Source organism: Phodopus roborovskii, unplaced genomic scaffold (genome assembly GCF_943737965.1).
Source record: "Phodopus roborovskii unplaced genomic scaffold, PHOROB, whole genome shotgun sequence".
NCBI classification, from domain to species: domain Eukaryota; kingdom Metazoa; phylum Chordata; class Mammalia; order Rodentia; family Cricetidae; genus Phodopus; species Phodopus roborovskii.
Genome location: NW_026125506.1, coordinates 1,925,605 through 1,949,424, shown reverse-complemented (window position 1 = coordinate 1,949,424; position 23,820 = coordinate 1,925,605). Strand labels below are relative to the sequence as shown.

General features: G+C 53.0%; 2 protein-coding genes across 2 annotated transcripts; one reads left to right on the top strand and one right to left on the bottom strand.

The window, feature by feature from the left end:
• Window positions 1-3,387: 3,387 nt before the first annotated feature.
• Crybb1 (crystallin beta B1) lies at window positions 3,388-12,936 on the bottom strand. The gene is made up of 5 exons (XM_051176656.1): window positions 12,763-12,936; window positions 10,827-10,945; window positions 7,637-7,769; window positions 4,323-4,465; window positions 3,388-3,583 (listed from the first exon to the last, which is right to left on the bottom strand). The coding sequence occupies exons 1-5, from the start codon at window positions 12,934-12,936 to the stop codon at window positions 3,400-3,402; spliced, it is 753 nt and encodes a 250-aa protein (XP_051032613.1). The 3' UTR covers window positions 3,388-3,399.
• Window positions 12,937-16,932: 3,996 nt separating this feature from the next.
• On the top strand, window positions 16,933-23,226 carry Cryba4 (crystallin beta A4). Its single transcript, XM_051176426.1, has 6 exons — window positions 16,933-17,597; window positions 18,064-18,114; window positions 18,805-18,923; window positions 20,553-20,694; window positions 21,495-21,637; window positions 22,902-23,226. Exons 1-6 carry the CDS (start codon window positions 17,577-17,579, stop codon window positions 23,047-23,049), a joined length of 624 nt encoding a protein of 207 aa, XP_051032383.1. The 5' UTR covers window positions 16,933-17,576; the 3' UTR covers window positions 23,050-23,226.
• Window positions 23,227-23,820: the final 594 nt, after the last annotated feature.

Below are 23,820 nucleotides of genomic sequence, written 5' to 3'. Positions count from 1 at the left end.
GGGCAAGTTCCGGGCACTTGCTGTGATCATCCTGGCCCTGTACTCAAAGTCCTTTCCCTCGACAGTTTTTATTTTGCTTAGAGTCTTTTGCATACTTTGTTTTTCTTACAGTGTGTCTCATAAATTTTCTGGCAAAACAATAAATAAAAAAAAATGACTGTTATTTCCATCTGGATCTTTGTGTTTGTTTTGGCAAGTGTATGTATCCAATCTCATACAAAATCTCATACAAAAATCCAAATTTTTCTCCTGTAGGTACCATCAAAAAAAATATAGATATCAAGTGAGCTGAGAGCAACTAGGAAGGAATTTTAAATTAATTAAACTGCTGAATTCCTGCTTTCTCTATTTCCATCCCTCCCCCCTCCTCCCCTCTCCCTCCCGACTATTCTCCTCCCCACCCCATCACCACCCCTCTCCCCCAGAGTCTCATGTAGCCCAGGCTGACTCCAACTCCCTACATAGCAGAGGATAACCTTGCCTATCAGACCCTCCTGCCTGCAAGCACCCCCCAAGTATTGTAATTATAGGCATGTGGCCCCACACCCAGTATTTTCTGTGCTGGGATCAAACCCAGGGATCTGAGCAGGCTGGGCGAGTGTGTACCAACCTAATCTGTAGCCCCAACTTCTGTTTGTCTTCTGTTTTTCTAGGACTCATCAGATGCACACAAGTAAAAGAAAATGGCCATGCAAATGAAATACAAATCTTTCTTCCAACAGGGATGACATAAAAACTCTGAGTGACTGGAGATCTACCTCTCTTTGTGGAAATAAGAGATCTTGGTGCATAATGCTGTCAGCAGGAACTTGGAGCTAAGCAGTTATGGAGGTTAAGTTGATGTGGCTCAGGACTGTAGGGCTCTACTCTGCTACAGCAAGGGTTTAATTCCTCTGTCTACTCAGGAGGTGGTGGCAGGATCGAAAGTTTAAGATTATCCTCAGCTACCCAATAAATTCCAGGCAAGCCTGGGCTATAATATCAAAAAGAAAACAAGAGCCAGGAAGTGGTGGTGCACGCCATTAATCCCAGCGCTGGGGAGGCAGAGGCAGGCCAGTCTCAGTGAGTTTAAGGCCAGCCTGGTCATGGGAGATCAGTGATGTGCTACAGAGAACCGAAACTTCAGAATCTCGGGCTTGGAGGGACAGTAGGGGCTACTGATTGACAGAGGGAAGATGCAGAACAAGGCCTTTCAGGGGACACATCCCAGGGCCCAACAGAAGCTCAGACCAAACACTTGTGGCTCTGGATCATCCCAGGAACCCTGGCCCACAAATAAGCCTGTCTTCTTGCCCAAGATGCTGCCTACCTTGTGGAGTGGGAGGGGACCACCAGCCTCTGGGGAAGAGGCAGGATGTAGGCACCACAGTGCTAGCCCCGAGTAAGGCTAGGTAACAAGGTGCCTCTGTTTTTGAAGCCCCAGAAAAAGCCCAGAGTGAGGTGTTAGGAGGTCCCACCTGCTCAACCACTTTCATCTCTTGCCCACTCCACCTCCCAGCCTGTCCCACCCCAACCGCCAAGCTGCAGCCCCCACCCCAGGATGCTTTGCTCCAACTACCACAAGCTCTCTGCAACCTGTGCTTGTACTCGAGGAACTGCTAAGCCGATAGGCACAGCTGTGCAAGCTGGCTGCCGCGCAGAGTGTTGCTTCCACACTGCAGACATCACAGGCTGCTACCAGAAGTCTCTAGCAGGTGGCAGGAAGAGGCCACCTGCTTCATTTAATCACCTATATACATCGGGGGGCCATCTGGGCCAGCAGGGCTCTGCTGTTTGCTCTGCCTACAATATAGCCTTCCCTGTGTTCCACGCTTCACAAAGCTGACTCTGGTTCCATCACTTGAGCCTCTTCTCCCGGAAGATATCCATAGCAACACCCTTCTTGCCACGTCTGGCTAACGTCAGTCAATGCTAGCTTCGGATAACAGGAGTCAATAATGCCTGGTGGAGATTTCCGGGAGACACGGTTATGGCTGGACCCGTGGGCTGAATTGAATTGATTAGTCAAAAGTAGCCCACTCCTTTAGATCTTCTCTGCTTAAACAGGAACATTAAATAAATATATTTATCTCGGCTGGTTTGTACTTTTCTCCGACACGTGCTAACTAACGACCGGCTTGAGTCATGTCAAGAGTAGGCTGGCTAGACTTAGGGAGGCTGTGGCTGCCACTGAGGCTTACACAGCCCTTCTTCAAACTTCATTTGGTCTCTTGGTGGGAATACCTTATGTCTATAGTATCTGAGGCTGAGCTTCTGCTTCCTGGAGTGTTATAATAAAGTTTTGTTTACAAACCAATGGGTCAATTTAAGGTTCCAAGTGCAAACCCTCACCAGATCATATCCAAGTCGAACAGAAAGTCACCTGGGGGTGGCTGGGAGGACGAGAGTGTGATGTGCAGGTAGGTTCTGAAGCCAGACTGCCTGGATTTGGGTGCAGCCACTGACTGTGAGGCCTTGGGCAAGTCTGTTCCCATCTCTGGGCCTGCAGTCCTTCACACTTCCAAAGGGAAGGATTGTGATACTGATCTAAGTAGGCTGAAAGCTATCCTAAGATGTAGGTGAAGACACTAGCAGCCAGCCAGGCATAGCGGCACAGGCCTGTGATCTCAGCACGCAGGAGGCTGAGGTGGGAGGATCCTGAGTTCCAGGTCAGTCTGGGCTACAGAGCAAGGCCTTGTCATATATGTGTACACACACACCACACACACACACACACACACACATTTATGTGCGTCAGTGTTTTTTCTGTGGGAATGTATGTGCATCACTTGCATCCCTGGGATCACTAGAAGCCAGAAGACGGCATCAGATCCCCTAGGACTGAAGCTATAGCTGTTTGTGAGCCACCATGTGGGTGCTGGGCATTGAACCCAGGTCCTCTGGAAGTGCAGACAGTGCTCTTAACCACTAAGCCATCTCTCAACAGTCTCTAGACCTTGTCTCAATAAATAAATAAGCAAACAAGGAAATAGTCTGGGGACATAGCTTAACTGGTAGAACTCTTGCCTAGCGTGTGCAAAGCTCCGGGCTCACTTCTGAGAAGAAGGCAGTTCAGAAACGTAAGATTATCATCTCCCACTACCGAGGGAGTACAGAGATCCAAGGTCATCCTTCTTGGATACAAGAAACTCAAGGCCAGCTGGGGACATATGACCTGCTCCCTGGGGGGGGGGACGGTGGGGGGAGGGAACAACAACAAAAAACAAAACAAGAAAGATCTTTGTGGTGATTTCTGTGTTTATGATTGATTGTTCAAGTTGCTACCACAACTAGGTGTCGTCGCAGGCCGTGCACACTGTTCACAGACTCGAGGGTATTTCCGCTGCAGGGACTTTTATTAGCGGGGGAGATGGGACAATGAGGCAGGGGGTATTGCAGCAGGGAACGGTGCAGCTTGACTCACTTGGGGGGCTCAGCGGCCAGCACCGGGAAGCAGCCCTCATGATGCCATTGGCGGTCCCGCAGGCGACGGACAGCCTGCATCTGCGGCTGGAAGGCGCCCCACTCATTCCAGTGTCGGAAATCGCCGGGCTCCAGCAGATACTGGTAGCCACGGTAGCCCGGGTACTGATAGCCGACCCATCTGGGAAGAGAGCAGGAAAGGTATAGAGGCGACCAGGGTCCCCCTCTCCTCCCCATTCTCTAGTATCCCAGGAGGGGCCCCGCATGCCTGCCGTGGCTTGGCCTTTCCTGCCCCATGCCCTGGGACGCGGCCTTCCCCTTTCTGATAGGCCTCAGTATTCTCCCTGGAAAAGTGGGCACAGTCATGTGCCCCCCCACCCCCATCCAGGAAGAGTGGAATCCAATGCAAGAGTCTTGAGCTTCCAGGCGATAAGGACAAGGCGTCAGGAGCCGTGTCTCCAAACCTGGGTGTCCTTCATGTGCTGGGTCAGATAACTGACAGACAAGCCCAGGAGCTGAGCTGTGTGGGCCTCAGTTTACTCTCTGCGGGGTGGGGATGGTGGGGCCTGCACTCCCTCCCGTTTCCGATGGGTGAATGCACCTCGCCGAGGAAAGACACAGTGATTAATTCTCTCTAAATTCAGTCCTTGCCTGAACACAAGCCATGTCTTTCCAAGCCCTTCTCTGACCCATTGCTTGCCATTGGCTGCTTTCTGCGGAGGAATAGCCACATTCCATTCAGTTCCTTCCAACCTGCTATTGGTGGGTACACCAGGCTGTGTGTGTGTGTGTGTGTGTGTGTGTGTGTGTGTGTATGGGGGCTGGTTACCAGGTCTTTCTCAAGGACCTGGTGTGACATTTCATCTCTGGCAGCCTTAGCCTCTGACTCCGCACTTGCTGTGGGGGCCATGGATGCTTACGTGCCACCGGAGACGGTCACACTGCCCACACGGTCACAGAAGCCATATACCCAGAGGCTGGGCACATCATCCTCTTGGATCTCCATGGTGTTGCCCTTGAAGTTGGCGCCTTCAAACAGACAGATCTTATGCTCCTGGGAATCCTGGAGAGGCCAAGACCAGTGAGAAATAAAAGCAGTTGGGGGAGAAGAAAAGGGTGGGGAGGGACCCATGGGCCTCGCCCGGTAAGAATCCTCCTCATCTGGGAAGAGGAGATAGTGGTTGCTACATCTCAGGTGTCCTAAGGATAAAATGAGATGATTCACACAGGCTCAAGTTTATATGTGGCAATGTGTGTCCTCACCCTGCAGCAACACAGAGGCCCAGAGAGGGTAAGCACAGTGATTTACATCACACAGCTGGCAAGGGATGGCACCTTTTAGAGGTGCAGCCTCTGAATTATTGGGGAGCCCCATTCGGTGTCTTTGTACATGAACTTCTAGTCAGAGTGAGCTACAACCGACCATGGAGCTGTGGAAGGGCATGAGGAGCATGGACCTGGGTTTGAGTCCTGCCTGTGGCCCTTGTGCCCACTACCTTGGGCATCTCACTTTGTCCTTCAGGCCCTCAGTACTTTCTCCCATAGGATGGGGATTGCTGCTGCCTCACCCATGGGACCTAGAAGAGACTGAGGCGCACCCGGATGTCAGCATAGAAGGAGTTCTGGCTGGAAAATGGTGGCTGTTGTTGTTTGGCTGATGGTTTTGTTTCTTCCTTTTGAGGTGCTGGGGGAATCCTGCGTATTAGGCAAGTGCCCTCCCGCTGAGCCCCACCAGCTACTCGCAAGGAGTTTTAGTTGATGAAGCAAATGCCACAGAGGCGAGCAGCCAGCGGTGCAGGGCAAGGCCCAGCCCGTTACCCACAAGCTGTGCGGCATGAAGAGCTTCATTGTCCATGTCCGTGCCTCAGTTTCCTCATTGTTACAACCAGCGTTTTGTAATGGTTTCTGCCTACTAGGGCTGCGGGTGCGGATTCCACAAAGGGAAGAGCATACAGCGGGTGCTCGATGATAAAGGGTTGCATCATTCACCGTGGTGGGCCGGCAACAGGGGAAGGAGGGACAGGGCAGGAGAGCATCCCCCCCCCCCACCGTGAGACGCAGTGGGAGACGGTAAGTGAAGTCAGTCCCTTAGCTCTCCCACCGGGAAGGGAAGTGAAAGGGAAATTTAAGACTTTGTAGGTCAAGTAGGAGTATGAGAGCCAGAGAAGGGAAGTAGGGCAGAGGTCGCACTGAGCAGAAAAGGCATAGACTAAGGCTGCTGTGCTGGACCAGAAATGTCCCTGAAAGAGGATGTGTGGTGCGAGGTAGGGATGGGGACACAGAAGACAAAGCCACTACTTAATCAGCGCCAGTGACTGTCACCTGTAGCTATTGCCATTCTGAGGGCCGTGAGAAGGGTCAGCCAGGCAGTGGCTTCCTGTTGCATTGGAGGTGAGACCTCACGGTGTCCCATAAGGCCCTGTGGGACCCCTCCTCTCTCTCCTTCCCAGCCTGTTCCATCTCCATCCTGGCCTGCCCACTCCCTTCTGCTGCAGGCACGTCTGTCCGGGTGCTAGTATTTAATGTCTTCAGCTAGTCTGAGCCTGCTACAGCCCTACCCTCACCGGCCTCTGGGTGGCTTTTCCTCTAGCTCTCCCTGGGATGACTCAGCTCTTAACCTTCAGGTGCTGGCTGCCCTGCCCACTGCCAACCAACTCCAGTTCCTCTCACCCACCTACCCAAGCAGCAAAGGCAAAGGTTTCTGGTTGTAGGTGGGCTTCCAGAGCCCAGGGCAGAGCCGGCGGAGCCAAGCCACCCCAAAGTGCCTAATAGGGTCTCAGCTATGTAGCCCTGTCTAACATGGGACTCACTCTGTAGAGCAGCTTGGCTGTAAACTCAGAGGTCTGCCTGCCCCTGCCTCCTCAAGTGCAGGGTTAAAGTTGTGTGCCCAATGATCAGGTTTGATTTTGGAAATAATTTCCTAATTTTCATGAAAATGGGATGAGGGAGAGGCAGGGAACCCAGGAGCGGTGTGTGGGGTCTGTGGGGACCAGGACAGTCGCAGGGGACACGTAGGACAAATCAGACAACTGGGCTATGGCCCTAAGAGACTACCTGGGCTGGAGGTGGGAGGAAGGAAAGGGGCCTCCAGGGTCAAGTATGGATTCAGAACTAATTGGTCTGGGGTGAGGTTGGGTGTCAAGAGTTTTCAAATAATTTTTATAATATATCTTTTCTAATATGTCTAAAATACAATCGTAATCTTAATTTGGCCATTGTGATCATGGGAGCATGATCTTTTACACCTGTGAGAAAGACAAGGCTGTGTGTTTAAAATCAGGAGTGTGCTTCAGGCTCCCCTGGGCACGTCTCCATCCAGACCAGGCAAATTTCACAGGTTCAGTAACTACTTGGGATCTGATCGTGGTGGTGCACCCCTGTGACCCCAGGAGAAACAGGAAGCCTGGGTACAGTGTGGGACCCTGTCTCAAAACGCAAAGCAACACGTACAACAACTACTACAACAACAAATGGTTAGTGCTTACACTATGAGATAGCATCTTCCAGAGCAGTGGTCGTGGTGACCCCTCCCCCCCAATCATAAAACTCTATTTTCGTTGCTGCTTCGTAACTGTAATTCTTGTCACTGTTGTGAACCATAATGTAAATATTTTTGGAGATAGAGGTTTAGGCAAAGGGGTTGCAGCCCACAGGTTGAGAACCATTGCCCTAAGGGGTTAATGTTCATGCCCTAGTTGGGCACAATGTCCAGCTGTGCCCGCTACACAGAGCTTAGCTTCAAGCCCTTAAAGACCTGTGAAGGCTGAATTCCAGCCTGGGGTTCTCAATGTGCTGTGATCACTCTGGCTGCATAACCCACAGCTACACCTCAAAGGGGGTGGGCTTCGTGAATGAGCTTTCTTCACGGATGTTACCACCTCAAGAGGTGAGTAGTTGGTGCCGTCAGAGACCGGCACCGGTGAGTAAGAAGTAATTGGCTCATGACTCATAATCAATTCATAATTCTGGAACAACCACGTACCATACGGGGCTGCCTCCACCTGGATGATCTGGATTCATCTCCTTAATGCTGCTCTAAGCATCACAGAGCTAATTTGGCATGTTGTCATATCGTCAAGATGTCACAACTATCCCCCCCCCCAAATCCCTTGTGCCAAGGCTAGATTTGAACTCATAACCCTCCTGCCTCCACCTCCCCTGGGTTGGGATCACGGGCCTGCGTCACCACACTTCCCTGTTTACCATGTCCTCTGTCCCAGTCCCAGCCACTCACCATCCTGATGGGCCGGAAGGACATGAGTCGGTCACTACGGTAACTGCTGGTCCAGGTGTCCCAACGTGGGTACTCACCCTTCTCCAGGACAAACATCTCCCCACGGAAGGCAGATTGCTCAAAGGCCACCCAGCTGAGCACAAGAAGGACCAAGAGGGACAGAGACAGAAAGGTGAATGTGTCAGCAAGTGCCCTCCCCAGCACAGCGGCCCAGCCACCACGGTGAAAACCCACAGTGAGTCCAACCCACTGTGCCATACCCCTCGCTTCTGCGTGACTACAGACACGTGCCTTTTCCTCTCCCAGTCTTCATCACTTTATCTACACTAACATTCTCTGGAGTTGGCAAAGGATTAAATGAGATGCTTTTCATAATTATCTGAGAAAATTATTTTTAGCAAATACGAGATTCACACAGGCTTTAAATACTACAAGGACCCTGGGCCAACTAACTTACCAAGAAGGATTTTCTTTTAAAGCCACTAATAGCTGGGAGGAGGTCTCAGCTTGCAGATAACGTGACTCTAATGCCTACTGGTTGCTTCTTCCCAACCACAGGAGCAATGGGCACCAGCCCCAGCCCTGCAGGCCCTGGTTTGTGCTGCTTTGGGTTCAAAGCAAGGCTTCTCATGGGTACCACCGGTGACTTGCAATGGAACTAGGTTTTGGACTGTCAGAGTGGTGTAAGCTTGTGGTCAAAGGATTGTTTAAATAAAACACAGAAGCTGGGGACTGTGATGTACCCTGCGATCCCAGCACATGGGAGAAGCGTCAAGGTAGATCATCGCATCTATGGCCAGCCTGGGCTACACAGTGAGACCCTGTCTCCAAACAAGAAAATGAAATCAAAGGAAGCAAATGTGAGCAGAGTGTGAGAGAAAAAATGATCCACATTTGCTGAGACCCAGCCTGGCAGTCAGGATGCCCACTGTTAGGGTGGCGCATGGCTATGAGTGTTATCTTCCTGAGGGCTGCTGGGACCTTCTCACCAGAACTATGGCAATGAGGAGACACCATCATGGGCTGAGAAAGAAGCACACAGGGAGCCTCAGGATCTTGTCTGAGGGATGAACCAACCATATTGAAGTGACAGAATGGGAGATGTGGACTTGACAGCAAAGCATACTACTGAGGTTTTGTTAGCGGATGGGAGAAGAGCAAAGGATGGGTGGATGGACAGACAGGTGGATGGACGGACGGATGGATGGACGGACGGACAGACAGGTGAATGAAAGAATGGATGGACGGGTGGATGGACAGATGGATGGACGGATGGATGGACGGATGGGCAGGCGGACGGCTGGACGGACGGATGGACGGATGGATGGATGGACAGATGGATGGATGGACGGATGGACAGACAGGCGAATGAAAGAATGGATGGATGGGTAGATGATGGGAGTGTGGATTGATGGATGAGTAAGTGACAACAGGAGGATCGTTGTTGGCTGAGTAGCTGGATGAATGAGCAAATTGTTGATATAGAGGTGGAAAGATGGGCAAAAGGGGATGGAGAGAAACTAGACTGATGGATTGGCCATCGATGGACGCACAGATGGATAGGTGACACATGTGTTGGACAGAGTGTGGGCGGGGAGGAAACCTCAGGAGGAGGTGCCACACAGGTATGCAGAAGACTGAGACCTGAGTTCTAATCCCAGCTCATCACTGGCTTATTCATCACACGCCTCGGAGCAGTGGCTGATAGTGGTTAAACATCAGTAAAAGAGATGGAGGAGACTACATGTGCATCCCTGGAAAGTTTGAGGGTCTGAAACCAGGGAACTCAGCACAAGTAATCTCATCTATGACTGCTGACGGGGGAGGGGCTGCATACGTAGACAAGACAGATGTGGTCTAGTCACCTGCTCTGCTCCCTCCACACTCCTCTGTCCTGTCTGGGTAGCCCAAAAGGACTCAGTCAGCAGTGAGAAATGTCAAGCATGTGTCCGAGTGTCCATCCTCATTGCCTGTGGCTCATCAAATGGAACCTCAGCCCCAAGAGGTGGTGCCCAGGCTGAGTCATGCCCTGGTGTTGGGTTTCAGGCTGAGGTCCCCCAGGCCTCACGGTACATGAGATCTCTGAGTAGATGTTTCTCCTCTCCTTCCCCTGACCATCTCGTCGTCCTTTCTTTCCACACACATGCTGATCCTGACAGTCCTTGTCCCTGGATCTCAGTCCCATGTCTGTCCCTTTTGGGCACAACCCTTGAATTTACACACACACACACACACACACACACACACACACACACACACACGAGCATAGCTCTCTCTCTCTCTCTCTCTCTTTTGAGGAGAAATACTCTGGGTTTGAGTCATCAGCATCCCGATCGTTCTCAAACCTCAAGATGGCCACATCCAGCAGTTCCTGTCCAAGATGGGCTTAGGGGGTGGGTGGGGCTGACTTGGGGGTTGACCACACCAGGGATGGAGTGGGCGCAAGACCATGATTGGCCCCCAAAACAGAACATAGACCATGGTGAGCTGCTATAAAATTCACAGGGAAATGGGGGAAGGGTAGATCCGCATCACTGCCAACTGCCATGCTTGGGTGTCAGCACTGACCCCATCCTGCCTCAGAATCATTCTGACTCTCCTTGCTTCAGAGTCAAGGAAACAGGCTTGGAGACAGAACAAGATACAGGAAGGAGTGAGCATTGGAACTCAAGTAGGTCCCATCTCAATCTGACCTTGAACCCACGCTGGTCCCTCCCTTTGTGCCGTGGGCAGCTTGAGAAGCCTTGAACACTGGCTGGCCACACTCCTTAGGTATTTCATGTTGGGGAAACAATACAATGACCTCAGCTCATGGTGATCGCTCTGGAGAGAGCCGGCCTGTTGCTTCTGAGGACCGGGAGTGAAATCCAACAGCCTGTGACAGATGTGGGCTCTGCCCCTCAGCCCGGGCAGAAACTCAGTCTCCCTGTCTGCTGACTGGGGAGGGGGTTAGCCCTCTCTTGGACAACTCTGACATGCCATACACCTGCTTTTTACACTACATTTTTACACTACAGATGTTTGGGAGAGGGGATGGCTGGGGACATGTGGTTCCTCCCGTGGTAGTCTTACACAAGTCTGTTTCTTTATCTGTCAAAGAGGGAATGCAGAGAAGCTAGGGAAAGACCCTAGGTGGCGGCAAATGTGGCTATTTTGTGGCAGAGAGTGTCCCTCCTGCTCCAGCACTCACGGTCCTGAGATGACGATCAGGCTGCGCACGCGGTCAAATCCACGGTCTCCCAGGTTCAGGCACTCTCCTGAGAATTCAACCCGACGACCCTGGAAGTTTTCCTGCTCGAAGACGACCAGCTGTAAAGAGAAGACGCCCCCATGCCCATGGGGCAGATTGAGGTATGGGCTGGCTCCATGACCCTGACCCCAAAATGAACCAAATCTGAGGGGCTCAAGTCTAACAACTCCTGAAAGACACGTGTCAATCAAAACAGGTGGCTCGGACCAAACAACTCCCGAGAGAGAGCATGTGTCAATCAAAGCAGGTATGGTCTAGAACTCTCCGGATGCTGGGAGCATCAGTTTGTGAATGAGCCTCCTGTCCAGTCTCCCCTCTATGATCTCAAGGTCAGTACCATGCTCGGGCCCAGGAATGGGTACCGTGTTTCCCATCCACGGTCTCTCTATGTAGCCTAGACTGACCTGGGCTAGCCTTGAACTTGGGATCCTCTGGTCTCTGCCACCAACTGGTGGGACTGAGTCTGTGTGCCCAGCCCTTCTGTGTGTTCATTCCATGTGTTATTTCTCAGCCTGGCATGACCTCTTCACTAGGAGTCCCTAACTTGGACCTTCCACTTCCTAACTTATATTCCAGGCTACTTGTGTGGCCCTCACCCTGCTCTAGGTGCAGAATCCACTTTCATGAAGGAGCCTTCTGGGGTTGCCTCTCCTCTACCCTGGGCAGGGGCCGAATGCTTCCCCTGTGATACCCTTTATAGCCAGGTACAACCTTGGGGAGTCACCGCTGCCTCTGAGCCTCTATTTTCCACCTCCTCCTCCACCCCCTTCCCTTCCTCCTCCTCTCCCTCCTTCTCCTTTTCTTTTCCCAACCTCTACCCCCAAAGGTCTCCTTCAGGAGAGGTCATGATCCATTTCCTTATTTGTGGACCCAAACATAGGCGAGGCTCACTTGCCCAATGCACAGCCAACCCCTCCCTCCCCTCTGCACCTCTCATTTGGACTTTTTACACATTTTCTGTCCCAAACAGCAACTCTGCCATTCAGTGGTGTCAAGACAGCAGTCTGGCACCAGGTGCAGGTGGGAAGAAGCTTGGAGTTGGAGAGGTCATGGTGTAGGGAGAAATAGGGTCTGAAGGAACCCTTAGGGCCAGGTAGAGGTTCCCACCAAATCTTGGCTTGCATATGGATTGCTGTGGCTTGTTAGAAAGTAAATGTAAGTCAATGGTTAAATGCAATGATGTAAATAAAGCCAGCCACATCCTGGTTAGGTGTGAGTCATAAATCAAATGTAGCCAGGGCTCTCTACCTGAGGGTGAAGTCACCACAAATCGAACCCCAAGGGCAGAGAGTCTGGCTTTCCAGAAAGAAGCCCTGCAACCTGGACCTTGGGGAAGGATTTCCAGGAAGATCTCAGGTCATCCTGGTGGTCTAGTGGCTTTCCTGGGATGTGTGGTGCCTGCCATCAGACACACTCTTCTCTGGTCGCTGACTTTGCCAACCGCTAGGCTCCCACATTCAGGCTGGCCTGGCGGCAGTAGGAAGGAAGAGGCCAGGGAGGAAGGGGAGCAGGCCAGGGAGGATGGGGAGCAGGGGAGCACACCAGGGAGGATGGGGAGCAGGCCAGGGAGGATGGGGAGCAGGCCAGGGAGGATGGGGAGCAAGCCAGGGAGGATGGGGAGCAGGCCAGGGAGGATGGGGAGCAAGCCAGGGAGGATGGGGAGCAGGCCAGGGAGGATGGGGAGCAGGGGAGCACACCAGGGAGGATGGGAAGCAGGCCAGGGAGGATGGGGGAAGCAGAAAGAGCCAGGGGAAGGAAAGCACAGGGAGGCAGAGATTCAGAAACGCAGGAAGGAGAGAAGATATGCAAAGCGGGGAGAATGAGGAGGAAGGAAGGGGAGGACATGGATTGGTAAATCTCCCCACCACATCCTTACCTTGTAGCTCCCAGGAGGAAGGTCCCCTACTTTGGCACTGGGCCTGGGCACAGAAGCTGGGACCGGGGTGGGGCCAGGGGCTGGGGCTGGCCCCGTGGTTGGGCCCCCCTTCCCCTTGCCATCAGGCCCCGGGTTTACCGCCGTGGTGGCCGCAGCCTTAGCAGCCTGAGACATGGTTCCTGACGCTGCAAAGGAAAATGAATCTCTGGGCTGGGTGATTTTGCCCTACCCTGTGCTTCTCACCCCATGGCCACAGCCGCCTTCCCAGACGTCGGCTCTCCCTGGGCAGCCAGCATTGAAGCGGTCCCTCCCTTGACCTGTGTCCTTCCTTCCAGCCCCACACTCTGCTCTTGACTCTCTTGGTCCCTTGTGTTTCTCCTCTAACACACACGTGTGTATGTAGCATGTCACCAGGTGACTGACAGGTCACGCTCCGCTCCGGAGGGCTCCATCAAACACAGCAATGGATGCCTTGGCTGTGGGCTAGCTCGGGTCAGGATCTCCCCCTAGAGTCCAGCTGGAGTAAAGGTGCCCTGCAACCGGGTCAGTCAGTCAGTCAGTCAGTCAGTCAGTCAGTCAGTCAGTCAGCTCCCTCCTCCTCAGCCAGCAGATGCGCAGGCACCTGGGTTACTAAGTGCAACCCTGTAAACACTCCTTTCCAGTCCTTAGCACTTGGCTCTGTGCCAGGCGCATGGGAACTGCTCAGCCAACATCTGCTCAGGGAGCGAGTGCCTGTGTGTGCGTGTGTGTGCCTGTGTGTGTGCGTGTGTGTGCGTGTGTCCTGAGCCATCCGTCCACCCCTGGTGTCCTCTGAGGGCAGATGTGGGTGTGCAAATACCAGCCTGGCACTTGGGTCTGGGAGGCCCCAGAGGAGGGAGTAGTGTGCTTCCGGAACTCTATACTAAAACGGTGCCTTGCGGGCACTGGGTGGACGGGACATCTGGGCCACATCTGGGGGTTTCCGCCACCCTCAACCTTGCCCCTGTGTGTTCGTCCTCTCTCCCCCTCTGCTCCCCCTCTCTGCCTCTCTCCCTGTTTTGAGATGGGGGTCCCTCTCTGTAGCCCAGGCTAGTCCCCGATGCTCAGCGATCCTCCTGCCTTACCCTCCTGAGTGCTGGCTAGACAGGTGTGCCTGAGCAAAAGCTCTGGGTTTTGCTTCCTCGCAACGTCTGCCCAGTTCTTCGTCGTCACCCCTCTCTTTCTATTTTTACCCTCCCTCCCTCCCTTTATTCCCACCTTCCCCCAGCTCTCTGGCAGCGTGGCGGTCCCCTCTTACCTGTGTTGGAGAGCAGGCGGGTGCTGTGGGTGCCTCGGGGCCGACCCCCCATTTTATAACCTGGCAGACACCAGGGTGTATAGTGTGCAGCACAAAGAGGTAGCTGGCTCAGCAAGCCTGGACAGGGTCCAGGGCCGGCTTTGCCCCAATACTGCACAGGCTAGCGATTTCCATTGTGGGTCTGGGACACAGAGTAACCCTGGCCCCAACCCTATTCTGACTCCAGTGTCCATTACCCTGGCTGGAGACGGGCCCAGGGCCCTGCTGGCTGCCAGCCTAGGGTAGGGAAGGGGCACCAGGGAGGAGGCAGCCTGAAGGCCTGAATTAGAATTCTGCCTTGGGCCACCAAACACAGCAGGGGTTCCAGAAGTCTTTACCTCTGGTGGTCTCCGTCTAAAGGTACAGGTGAAGTGTCTCCCTGTGGGATGCTGCACAGAACTGAGGACAACATTGAACAGGACATGCTCCGTAAAGACAGAAGGGCTCCCAGGGCACAGCCTCATTCCTGAGGGTTTGCAGCCCCTGGGCTTGTGATTGGCTCTGAAGCACACCTGCCCTGCCCTGCCCTGGCTCTCACTGCACCCACTTCTCAGATGGGAAAGACTGAGTGCCAGCACTGGCCAGGCCAAGCAGGCAGGCTGTGGCCTGCATGTTGCATCTTGGCCCATCTGATCTTGGTCCTGAGTGAGGTCTGCCGGACATCCTGCTTCTAGGGTGGTGGGGTGAGGTTGGGTCTCGGGCTCAAGTGTTTGGGATTCAAGACCTGGGTCCTTCCTAACTGCCCATCAGCCCCCAGAGGCTGACCCCAGGGGTGCTGCGCAGGGGCAGGAACATGGAGTCTCTAAGCAACCTCCCATCCCACTGCACCTGCCTGGGCAAGTGGCTAGCGCTTCATGTATGGCCTGGACTCTTGCAGGTCCCCGACGGCATCAGGGTAAAATGGGGACATCGGGGGACTCCAGTGTTCACTGACTGGAGGGTGGGGAGACAGAGGCAATGGACATCCCAGGCGAGGACAGAGATCAAAGGGAGGTGGAAGAGACCATAGATGGACGGCAGAGCTGGAGGGAGCCTGAGACAAAGATCAGGGCAGCCATGTGTCTTGGTACACCAGTGAACCCCAATAGGCGGAAGGCAGATGGTCCACAGGTTCCCCAAATAGAGAAATTGAAACCCACACACACAGGTCAGGTTTCAACCTTGTCCACGGTGTGAACTCAAAGTGGCCTTCAGCCGCAGTGGGGTTCATCCATCTTCTGAGAAACCCTTCTTCTTTGGGAAGTCCAGGACCCCCATGGAGCCTAGCTCTGCCTTGTGGTCGCTCTGGTCAGCAGCCACCGCTGACCCTGCCCCTCTACCCACGAGCCCCTCTCCCTGCTAGCCTCCGGTTTGCCTTTCATCCTGGGCCAAGTCCTTGAAGGGCAAGCTGGGAAACACAGGAACCACAGGAAGGGGGCAGTCACTGGGACTCAGGCCAAAATGCCTGTGGTGGGGGCCACCCACAGGTCTGTGTTTCAAGGGCAGGCATCTGGGGCAGTTTTGTTCCCCTACCGTCCCGGCAGTGGGCAGCTTGCCAAAGGCTCTGGGAGATGGGGGCGGCCTCCCTTACTGGCCAGCTCTTCTCTGAGCTCTTCGGTACTCTCTGCAGCCTGCTTTCGGAGGAACCATTTATAGACAAGAAAGTGGGTGGCTCCTTTGTCCCTTTCCAGCACTCTTTCCCATCTATCACGTGGAACCTTTTATTTCTCTTTAGTGTGTTGAGACAGGGTCTCATGCAGCCCAGGCTGGCCTCAAGTTCTCTATGTAGCCGAGGATGGCTTTCCTGCCTCCACATCCCACACGTGCTGGGGTTGCAAGGGCAGGGCTCACCACCACACAGGGCTGTGGGCTCTCAGAGCCTTCTAACCTCCTGAGTCCAGACTCTTAGGCACTATGAGCCCCTGCTTTGGGGGGAACTGTCATTCATAATGATAAGTACTTCTACTGTTAGCAGGAGGGGTAAAAGTGGCCAAGGCACCCAGACAGCTTTCAGGCTAACTACTAAGATTACATTTTAAAAAATTGCATATGTGTGTGTGTGTGTGTGTGTGTGTGTGTGTGTGTGTGTGTGTGTGTGTGTGTGTATTCGTGCATGCTCACATGGAGTTCAGAGGGAAACAGGTCAATTCTTTTCTTCCATCCTGGGATCCTCAGCATTGAAGTCAGGTTGTCAGGCTTGGTGGCAGGCACCCCCTTTGAACCATCTCGTCAGCCACTGACCCCCCCCAACTTTGTCTTTTTTGTTTGTTTGTTTCTCCAGTCAAAGTTTCTTCCTGTAGCCCTGGCTGTCCTGGAACTTGCTATGTAGACCAGGCTGGCCTTGAACCCACACAGAGATCTGCCCGCCTCTGCCTTCTGAGTGCTGGGATTAAAGGTGTGTGCCACCATTGCCCAGGCCACTTTGTCTTTTCGTTTCCCTTTAATACGTGATGTAACTGAGGCTCAGAGGCATTAGGAACCCTCTCGGAGGTATGTGTGTGTGTGCGTGCGTGTGTGAGTGTGTGTGTGTGTGTGTGTGTGTGTGTGTGTGTGTGTGTAAGAACCAGGCTGCTGCCTGTGGTGCTTACATCCCATTCACCCTTCCCCAAGTCCTGTGTGTGTGAGACAGCTCTTTTGCCATTACAGGAAGGAAGAGATGTTGCTACTTCCTGGCCATCAGGGGACTCAGTCTTTATCTGGGTGACCTCACCCAGCAGCATGGGGGTGAGTTTTACCACAAGCGGTTCCTGCTGTGCTACCCAGTTCTCTGATAGGCCCTTCCCAGGCTTCCTCTGAGGCACGGTTGGGGGAGGGGAGTTCCACGCCTTGGGTGTTTGTCCACCCTACTTAGCTTGGTGAAGCCTGCTTGCAAGCTGCAGCCTCTAGCTTCTGCATCGCGCACAGCCACAGAATCTTCCACAGGTCTTGCAGACTGCACCTGCTCTGGCCCTGACTGTCATTCTTAACTCTCCCTCTGAAGACTTGTGTTCTATCTCCTCTGTATTTGCTATCCTAAGCCTTTGTCCTGTGCCCCTGGGGTTTTGTTTAGAATGCCTCTCCTCCCAAGCCACTGTAGAAATTGGGTGGCCTCAAGCCCGGCGGAGACTGATGGCTAGCGGGTAGAGGTGGGAGGCACGTGGAATGGTGGAGGAGAGCAGGTATAGCAACTCTGAGGTCTGGCTTATGTCTGTCCTACCATGCAGACAGACGGAAGGTCACCCACCATCAAGATGATGCTGGGTCCCATGACTAGTGTTTCCCTGGTCCTAGTTAGGAATCCTGTGGAAGTCAGGGAAGGGGACTGGAGTCCGCCTCTCATCTCCTTTAGTGCTGACCCTGGGGCAAGCCACTGTTCCCTCCCCGCTAACGCCCGCCAGAGCTGCTGACATGTCCACCCTGGGCCTTGGCCAGGACCGGCTTTTGTTTCTACCACTGGCTTGCTGAGTCTGTGTTTGTCCCTTGGGGCCGCTGCCCCTTTCCTGCCTATAAGAGCCTGGCGTTGTCCGGCCCTAGTTCTGACATGTGCGCTGGGACCTTCTTGGTAAGTCTGGGTGGGAGGCAGCTGAGCTCTCTGGTGGCATCTTTTTGGGGATGTGTCACTGGTCACCCTGAATGCCATCATAGCCCAGTCGTCTCTGAATGTTCAGAGTGCTGCCTCTGACTCTTATTTAAATGCCAAGTTGTTCCCCCTCCATCGTTCTGTGGCCTGTGCGTCCACCACGAGAGCCATACACATCAGACTATCTCTGCACTTTATTTCTTATGGGGGAGAGATGCCCCCACCTCACTCCACCCACACAGCCTCAGCAGACCCACTGTGAGCTGGGGCTGGAGGTGATGACACCCAGATGTGGCTGAGGAGACGCCATCTCAGACGGGTCGGCTGGGGGGCGGGCAAGGGTCATCCCAGTCCAGGGACGCCCAGACCCATCTTGATTCTGCCCCTGCTTCAGTCAAGGATGCGGCCGAAAATCAGATGGAAGGTGACTGTGCTCTTCTCTCTATAGGACCGGGCCAACATGACCCTGCAGTGCACCAAGTCAGCCGGACACTGGAGGGTAGGGAGCGGCCCAGGGAGCAGGTGTCCTAGGAGAGGGAAGGGAGGAGGCCAGCTAAGAGCCCCCGACCGAAACTTCACAGGGGAGAGGTACCGACTGCTGTGCACTCAAGGTTCACAGCAGGGAGTCACACAGCCTGAGCTTGAACTTGGGTCTTCCAGTCCCCACCGCTGAGCTACTTCCCACAATCTTATAGCCGCATTTCACTGACTGTGCTTGGCCTTGGGAAGAGGAACTAAAAGCTGGTTGTGATGGTACACGCCTGTAATCTTAGCACTGAGCAAGTGGAGGCCTGAAGCTTGTGAGTTCAAGGCCAGTGTGGACCTTGTGAGATTTTCCTCTCAAAACAAATAGCTTGGAGGAGCTGCATAAAGGTCTCCCGTGAAGGCTTGCCAGGCAGAAGCTCTGGCTGCATTCGCATATGATGTGTGTATGTGTGTGTGTGTGTGTGTGAGAGAGAGAGAGAGAGAGAGAGAGAGAGAGAGAGAGAGAGAGAGAGAGAGCGAGAGAGAGAGAGATGGTACTGTGGGCCGGTGCTGTTCAGGACCCCACCCTGCTCACCCACCTGGCCCTGGAGGCCCTGGAGCATGTGACCTTGGTTCACCTGTTTGGCTCCACCCTGAATCCAGGGTGAGGACCCTCACTGATCACAGAACTGATGTCCACGCATCTTCCTCCTTTCCTGTGTAGATGGTGGTGTGGGATGAAGAGGGCTTCCAGGGCCGCCGGCATGAATTCACAGCTGAGTGTCCCAGTGTGCTGGAGCTTGGCTTCGAGACCGTGAGATCTCTGAAGGTCCTGAGTGGAGCGTGAGTCTGGAGGATGCTGAGTCTGGATGGGGGTGAGGGGTGGGGGTAGGGGGGCAGGAAGGGAATCTAGAGAGGGATGTTGGGACCCTCATAGGTTCCCAGACTTATCTTTCTAGGCTTTAACTATACCTGTGTGTTCCTCCCAAGTGCAAAAGAGAATTCTGGGTTGCTGCCTCACACATCACGCAGGTTTTACATGTCCCACTCGTAAGGGACACCGTCGCACAGTCCCTGCCTATTAGATGAGGCAGCCCCATTGGGTCTGAAGATGTCCCTCTTAGATGATTTCTGACAACTAGCACCACTTATACCCAGACCCTCAAGACTAGCATCCTGCAGCAGCCCTTCCTACAAGGATGGGAAGATTTTATAAATCTAATTAATCTGTTTGAGAGTCACTGGCCACATGTGACCATTGAGGAAGGATTTCAAATGTATATTCTGTGACTTAAGAGCTGGATTTTAATTTTTATTTAATCTTGAGATCAAATATAATTAGTTGCATGTGGCTGATGCTTATTCCATTGGGTAGGAGATTCCGGAAAATTAGAAAGGAGCACGAGAAGGAGAGTCAGACTTTCTCTGTATGACTCAGAGCCCAGGCTTTGTCTGTGGGTGCTTCCCAAGGTCACCTTGGTGATCTGTGTGCATCTCGAACCACTGTAATTGTTCTTTTAGCTTCTGCTCTGCTCATGTTGGGAGACAGGGCTCAGGACAGCTGCCTGTCTAGGGACGGTGTCCTGCAAATTGCCAAGTGAGGCTGGACAGGAGGAAAAGAGCCTGGGTGGATCCAGAGCGCTTATTACTTACACAGATGGAGCACACAAGTCTCCTGGGTTCTCTGTCCCTGAGGATGAGACAAAGAAAAGGAGGTGGTAAAGGGGCTCCCTCTGTGCTTCTGCTCAAGGAGGGAGTGTGGAAGGCCCTTCTGCTGTGGAGAATTAGCACGAGCGAGAAGCTGTCCCAGAGGCCTCCTTGGGGCGGGAGAATGAGAAACATCTCAGGGTAGACAGCTCCTGACTCCTCAGACGGTCTGGACAGGATCATGAGGAGACAGTGAAGCTGAGGTCAGCCCATGGCTGGAACCCTGTCTACATGACGTGGCCTTTGTGGCAGTGATGCATGAGGAGCTCAGAGCACCTGCCTAGGGCGGTCCCTTCCCTGTTGGATACAGGGAGCCAGTGTGATGCTGGTCCTAGGCAGACTTTCCTATTTGGTGCTAAGGCAGGGTTCCCCCCCCCCACACACTTGGCAATGTCTAGGCATGGCTGTTCTTGGGTAGGTGACCTGGGGTTCTGTGTTGTCTTCCACTTACTGGATGAACATTGCATCCCTTCCCACCTAAAGTCCTAACAGCCCAGGTATTGTTTTTTTTTTTTTTTTTTTTTTTTTTTTTTTCTTTTTTTATTTGGGAATTTGGGCGTCGTTCTTTCCAAACTACTTCCTGCTGGTAAGGGGCGCTGTCTTGGGGGATTCGAAGAAGATTCAGATATCCTAGCTGTAGTCTGTAGCAGCCCAGGTATTGTTAAGTGGCCTTAGAGGCTGTACAACCCCCTCAACCCCCGCACTTGGAGCCCTGACATAGTTTTCAGGCTGGTTACTCTTCTCTGTTGCCCTGTCTGTCTGTAGGTGGGTGGGCTTTGAACATGCTGGTTTCCAAGGGCAACAGAGCGTGCTGGAGAGGGGCGAGTACCCAGCCTGGGATGCCTGGAGCGGCAACACAGCCTACCCTGCTGAGAGACTTACTTCCTTCCGGCCTGTGGCCTGTGCTGTGAGTCTTACTATCAGCATCCTGCATGTGTGCCCTGCCCATGGACACTTGGGGATCCGATCTCTAAGCTTAAGCTCTCACCTTCCACCAAGACAGTGATGTGGGTAGTCTCTCTCTCCCACGACCTTCAGTCTCTGTAATTTGACATAAAGGGGCAGTAGCCATGTCATGGCTGCACCCCAACGTGATATCTTGGTCTAAAGAAATTTTGGTTATGGTGGGGGCCTTTTTGTGTGGTATTTCCATCTTTCCATGGCTCCGGGCTCCTGGGAAAGTTGGATGCCAGGGAAGGCAAAGCTGGTTGGGCAGATGGGTCCTATGTGCTATCCCCCAACTCATCATCTCCTCTCCATTGTGCATTGCTTTTGTTGATGGAGCGTGGATGGCTCTCCCATCCCAAAGATGGAAGGGGATATGACTGTCTCTGAGCTACTGCTACGGGAAAGCCGGGCATTGTGTGGTGTGCCTGAGCTCAGCCAGCTGGAAAAAGGGCAGAATCAGGAGTCTAACCCAGAAATCCACACAGCTCTCACAGCACAGCACCCTATCTTCCTGCCTGGTCTCCTGCTATGGGACATCTATGTCAGTTCCTTTAATTTTTTTTTTTTTTTTTTACCGTTATGGTGGACACCCTTGTAGTTATCTCTTCTGTTCCTTTGGAAGGGCAGATGCTGAAGTATCTTGTAAAGCTTCCTGTTGCCCTTCTCTGCAGAGCTCTGCACGGAAGGCTGATTTGGAGACAATGGCGGAGTGAGGGGCAGCGGCTCCTGCGGTCTAACCCAGTTCTCCTTTGTCTGTAGAACCACCGTGACTCAAGGCTGACCATCTTCGAGCAGGAGAACTTCCTGGGCAGGAAAGGCGAACTGAACGATGACTATCCCTCTCTGCAGGCCATGGGCTGGGACAGCACTGAAGTGGGCTCCTTCCACGTTCAATCTGGGGCGTAAGTGGACGCACAGCTCTGGCTAGCAAGACATAGAGATGTGGGAAGGGCTGAGACACTTTCTGTAGAGACTGTGTGCTCGGCACGCCAGAGAACTTGGAGGCACAGAGGAATCAGGCAGGACGTATGGGATTGCAAGTGACACCCAGGGCAAGCTGGCTTAGGGACAAAGGATGTACGTGGGCCCCTGTGATCAACTTCAGGCACTGCTGGATCCAGAAGCTGCTGGGGTCTGCCTCTCTCCCCGTCTCACTCCACGCGGCTCTATTCTTTTTTTTTTTTTTTTAATTCAGAGAAACCGTATGTATTGTCTGATTTCACAAGTTTCAGGTCTCCCCCAAGCAAAGACGGAGACTGGCTTTACACTCCACCCTAAGCGCGGAAACAGGATGCCTTACTCTTAAGTTTTCAGATAAAGGGCACACTGGTCCAGCTTGGATCGCCATGTGCTCTCCTCTGAACCAATCATCATGTCCAAACGAGAGGGATGCTCTGATTGGCTGGATAGGTCACATGCTTTTTGAGACCCTTGCTTTCTTTCCCACCCTGGATGTGAAGTGGGAGACCTGGTGTGTGTCTAGGCAGGCTGCTCCTTCTCCTGGGCGCTTGGGTCTTGCGAGCAAGGATGAAGGTGTGAAGCAGGGCTTTTGTTTATAAAGGGAGGGACCAGATTCAGGATGTGCCTCAGTATGTCTGACACTGTGCTTCGCTCACTTCCCTGTTCTGGAGGCAGGAAGGTGAAGGCTCAGAAAACCCAATGCAAGGGGTCCATGTCTCGGAACAGCTGTGAGGGAGGGCTGGATGAAAAATGACTTCCTGTCCATCCCCCCATTCCTTCGTTCTCTAAGAGCCCTTCACTGGCTCCTCTGTGCACGGTGTCTGCACGGGGAGATTGAGGGATGGGCTCCAGATCTTAAAAGTAATCTTAAAAGTAATCTTAAAGTAATCTTAAAATTATCCAATTTTATGAGTGTTATGAAGGGACAGCCAGGGCCTGGTGGAGACGGTCGGATGGATAGTCTTGAGACAGATTGTACACCATGGCCCTGAATAGTGGCAGGGAGGGTGTTTCTGCCCCGAGAAACCACAGCAGTAAAGCCCCCCCCCTCTCTCTCTCTCTGTGTGAACTCCTACACACCTATGTGGAGTACCAGGGCCACCAAGCCCACCTGGCTGGTTGGGCTTCTCGATGCATCTTTGCCTGACTCTGACTTGGTTTGACCTCCGGAGCCTGTATTCGGTAACAGTCTCTCCCATTTTCCAGGTGGGTTTGTTCCCAGTTTCCCGGCTACCGAGGTTTTCAGTATGTACTGGAGAGTGATCACCACTCTGGTGACTACAAGCACTTCAGGGAGTGGGGCTCCCATGCCCACACCTTCCAGGTGCAGAGTGTGCGCAGAATCCAGCAGTGAGTCGGCACCTGCGCACTGGGGAGCCTTCGTGAACGACTGAGCAGCTGGTTGGAGATGTGGCTGTTCTTGGTCCTGGCTACCCTATGTTGCATCCTAGGAACCCTGCACCTCTGTCAGCCAGCCCATGCCCCGCCAGCTCACAAAGCTTAAAGAAATAAAAAGCGCGTTTCAGTTTTACCTGCCTTCCTGGTGAAGCAATTTGTAGCTTTATAAAATTTCTGTCATTTGTTTTTTTTTTGGGGGGGGATTGTTTATTTTTATCATCATCATTATTATTATTTTCTTTTTCGAGACACGGTTTCTCTGTGTAACAGTCCTGGCTGTCCTGAAACTTGCTTTGTAGAACAGGCTGGCCTCGAACTCATTAAGATTCGACTGTCTCTGCCTCCCCAAGTGCTGGGACTAAAGGTGTGTGCCCCCAATGACCAGCTATTTGGCTGGTTTTAAGGTTTATTTTTATTCCATCCTCTCTCTCTCTCTCTCTCTCTCTCTCTCTCTCTCTCTCTCTCTGGGGGTGTGTGTGTGTCTGTCTGTCTGTACACACCTGCGTTTGTGAATGCCATGGGTGCAGAAGAGGGCTCCAGATCCTTTGGAGCTGGGTTACAGGTTGTTGTGAGGGACTGGATGTGGAAAATCCTGTCCACATGCTACAGCAGCAAAACCTCCCAGCTGCTGAACCCTCTCTAGCCCTGCTGCCTCTTTTACTGACTTATGCTTTATTTATTTTTCTTTTATGTTATGTGTCTGGGTTTTTGCCTGCGTGAAGGTCTG

Excerpts from the sequence above, each read along its gene's own strand:
- Crybb1 (XM_051176656.1), bottom strand. The coding sequence starts at position 12,936 with ATGTCTCAGGCTGCTAAGGCTGCGGCCACCACGGCGGTAAACCCGGGG. Across the intron at positions 7,770-10,826 it reads CTGATCGTCATCTCAGGACC|CTGGGTGGCCTTTGAGCAAT; the intron begins GTGAGTGCTGGA and ends TCTTGTGCTCAG. Across the intron at positions 4,466-7,636 it reads CCTTCCGGCCCATCAGGATG|GATTCCCAGGAGCATAAGAT; the intron begins GTGAGTGGCTGG and ends TGGCCTCTCCAG.
- Cryba4 (XM_051176426.1), top strand. The coding sequence starts at position 17,577 with ATGTGCGCTGGGACCTTCTTG. Across the intron at positions 17,598-18,063 it reads TGTGCGCTGGGACCTTCTTG|GACCGGGCCAACATGACCCT; the intron begins GTAAGTCTGGGT and ends TTCTCTCTATAG. Across the intron at positions 21,638-22,901 it reads TTCCACGTTCAATCTGGGGC|GTGGGTTTGTTCCCAGTTTC; the intron begins GTAAGTGGACGC and ends CCCATTTTCCAG.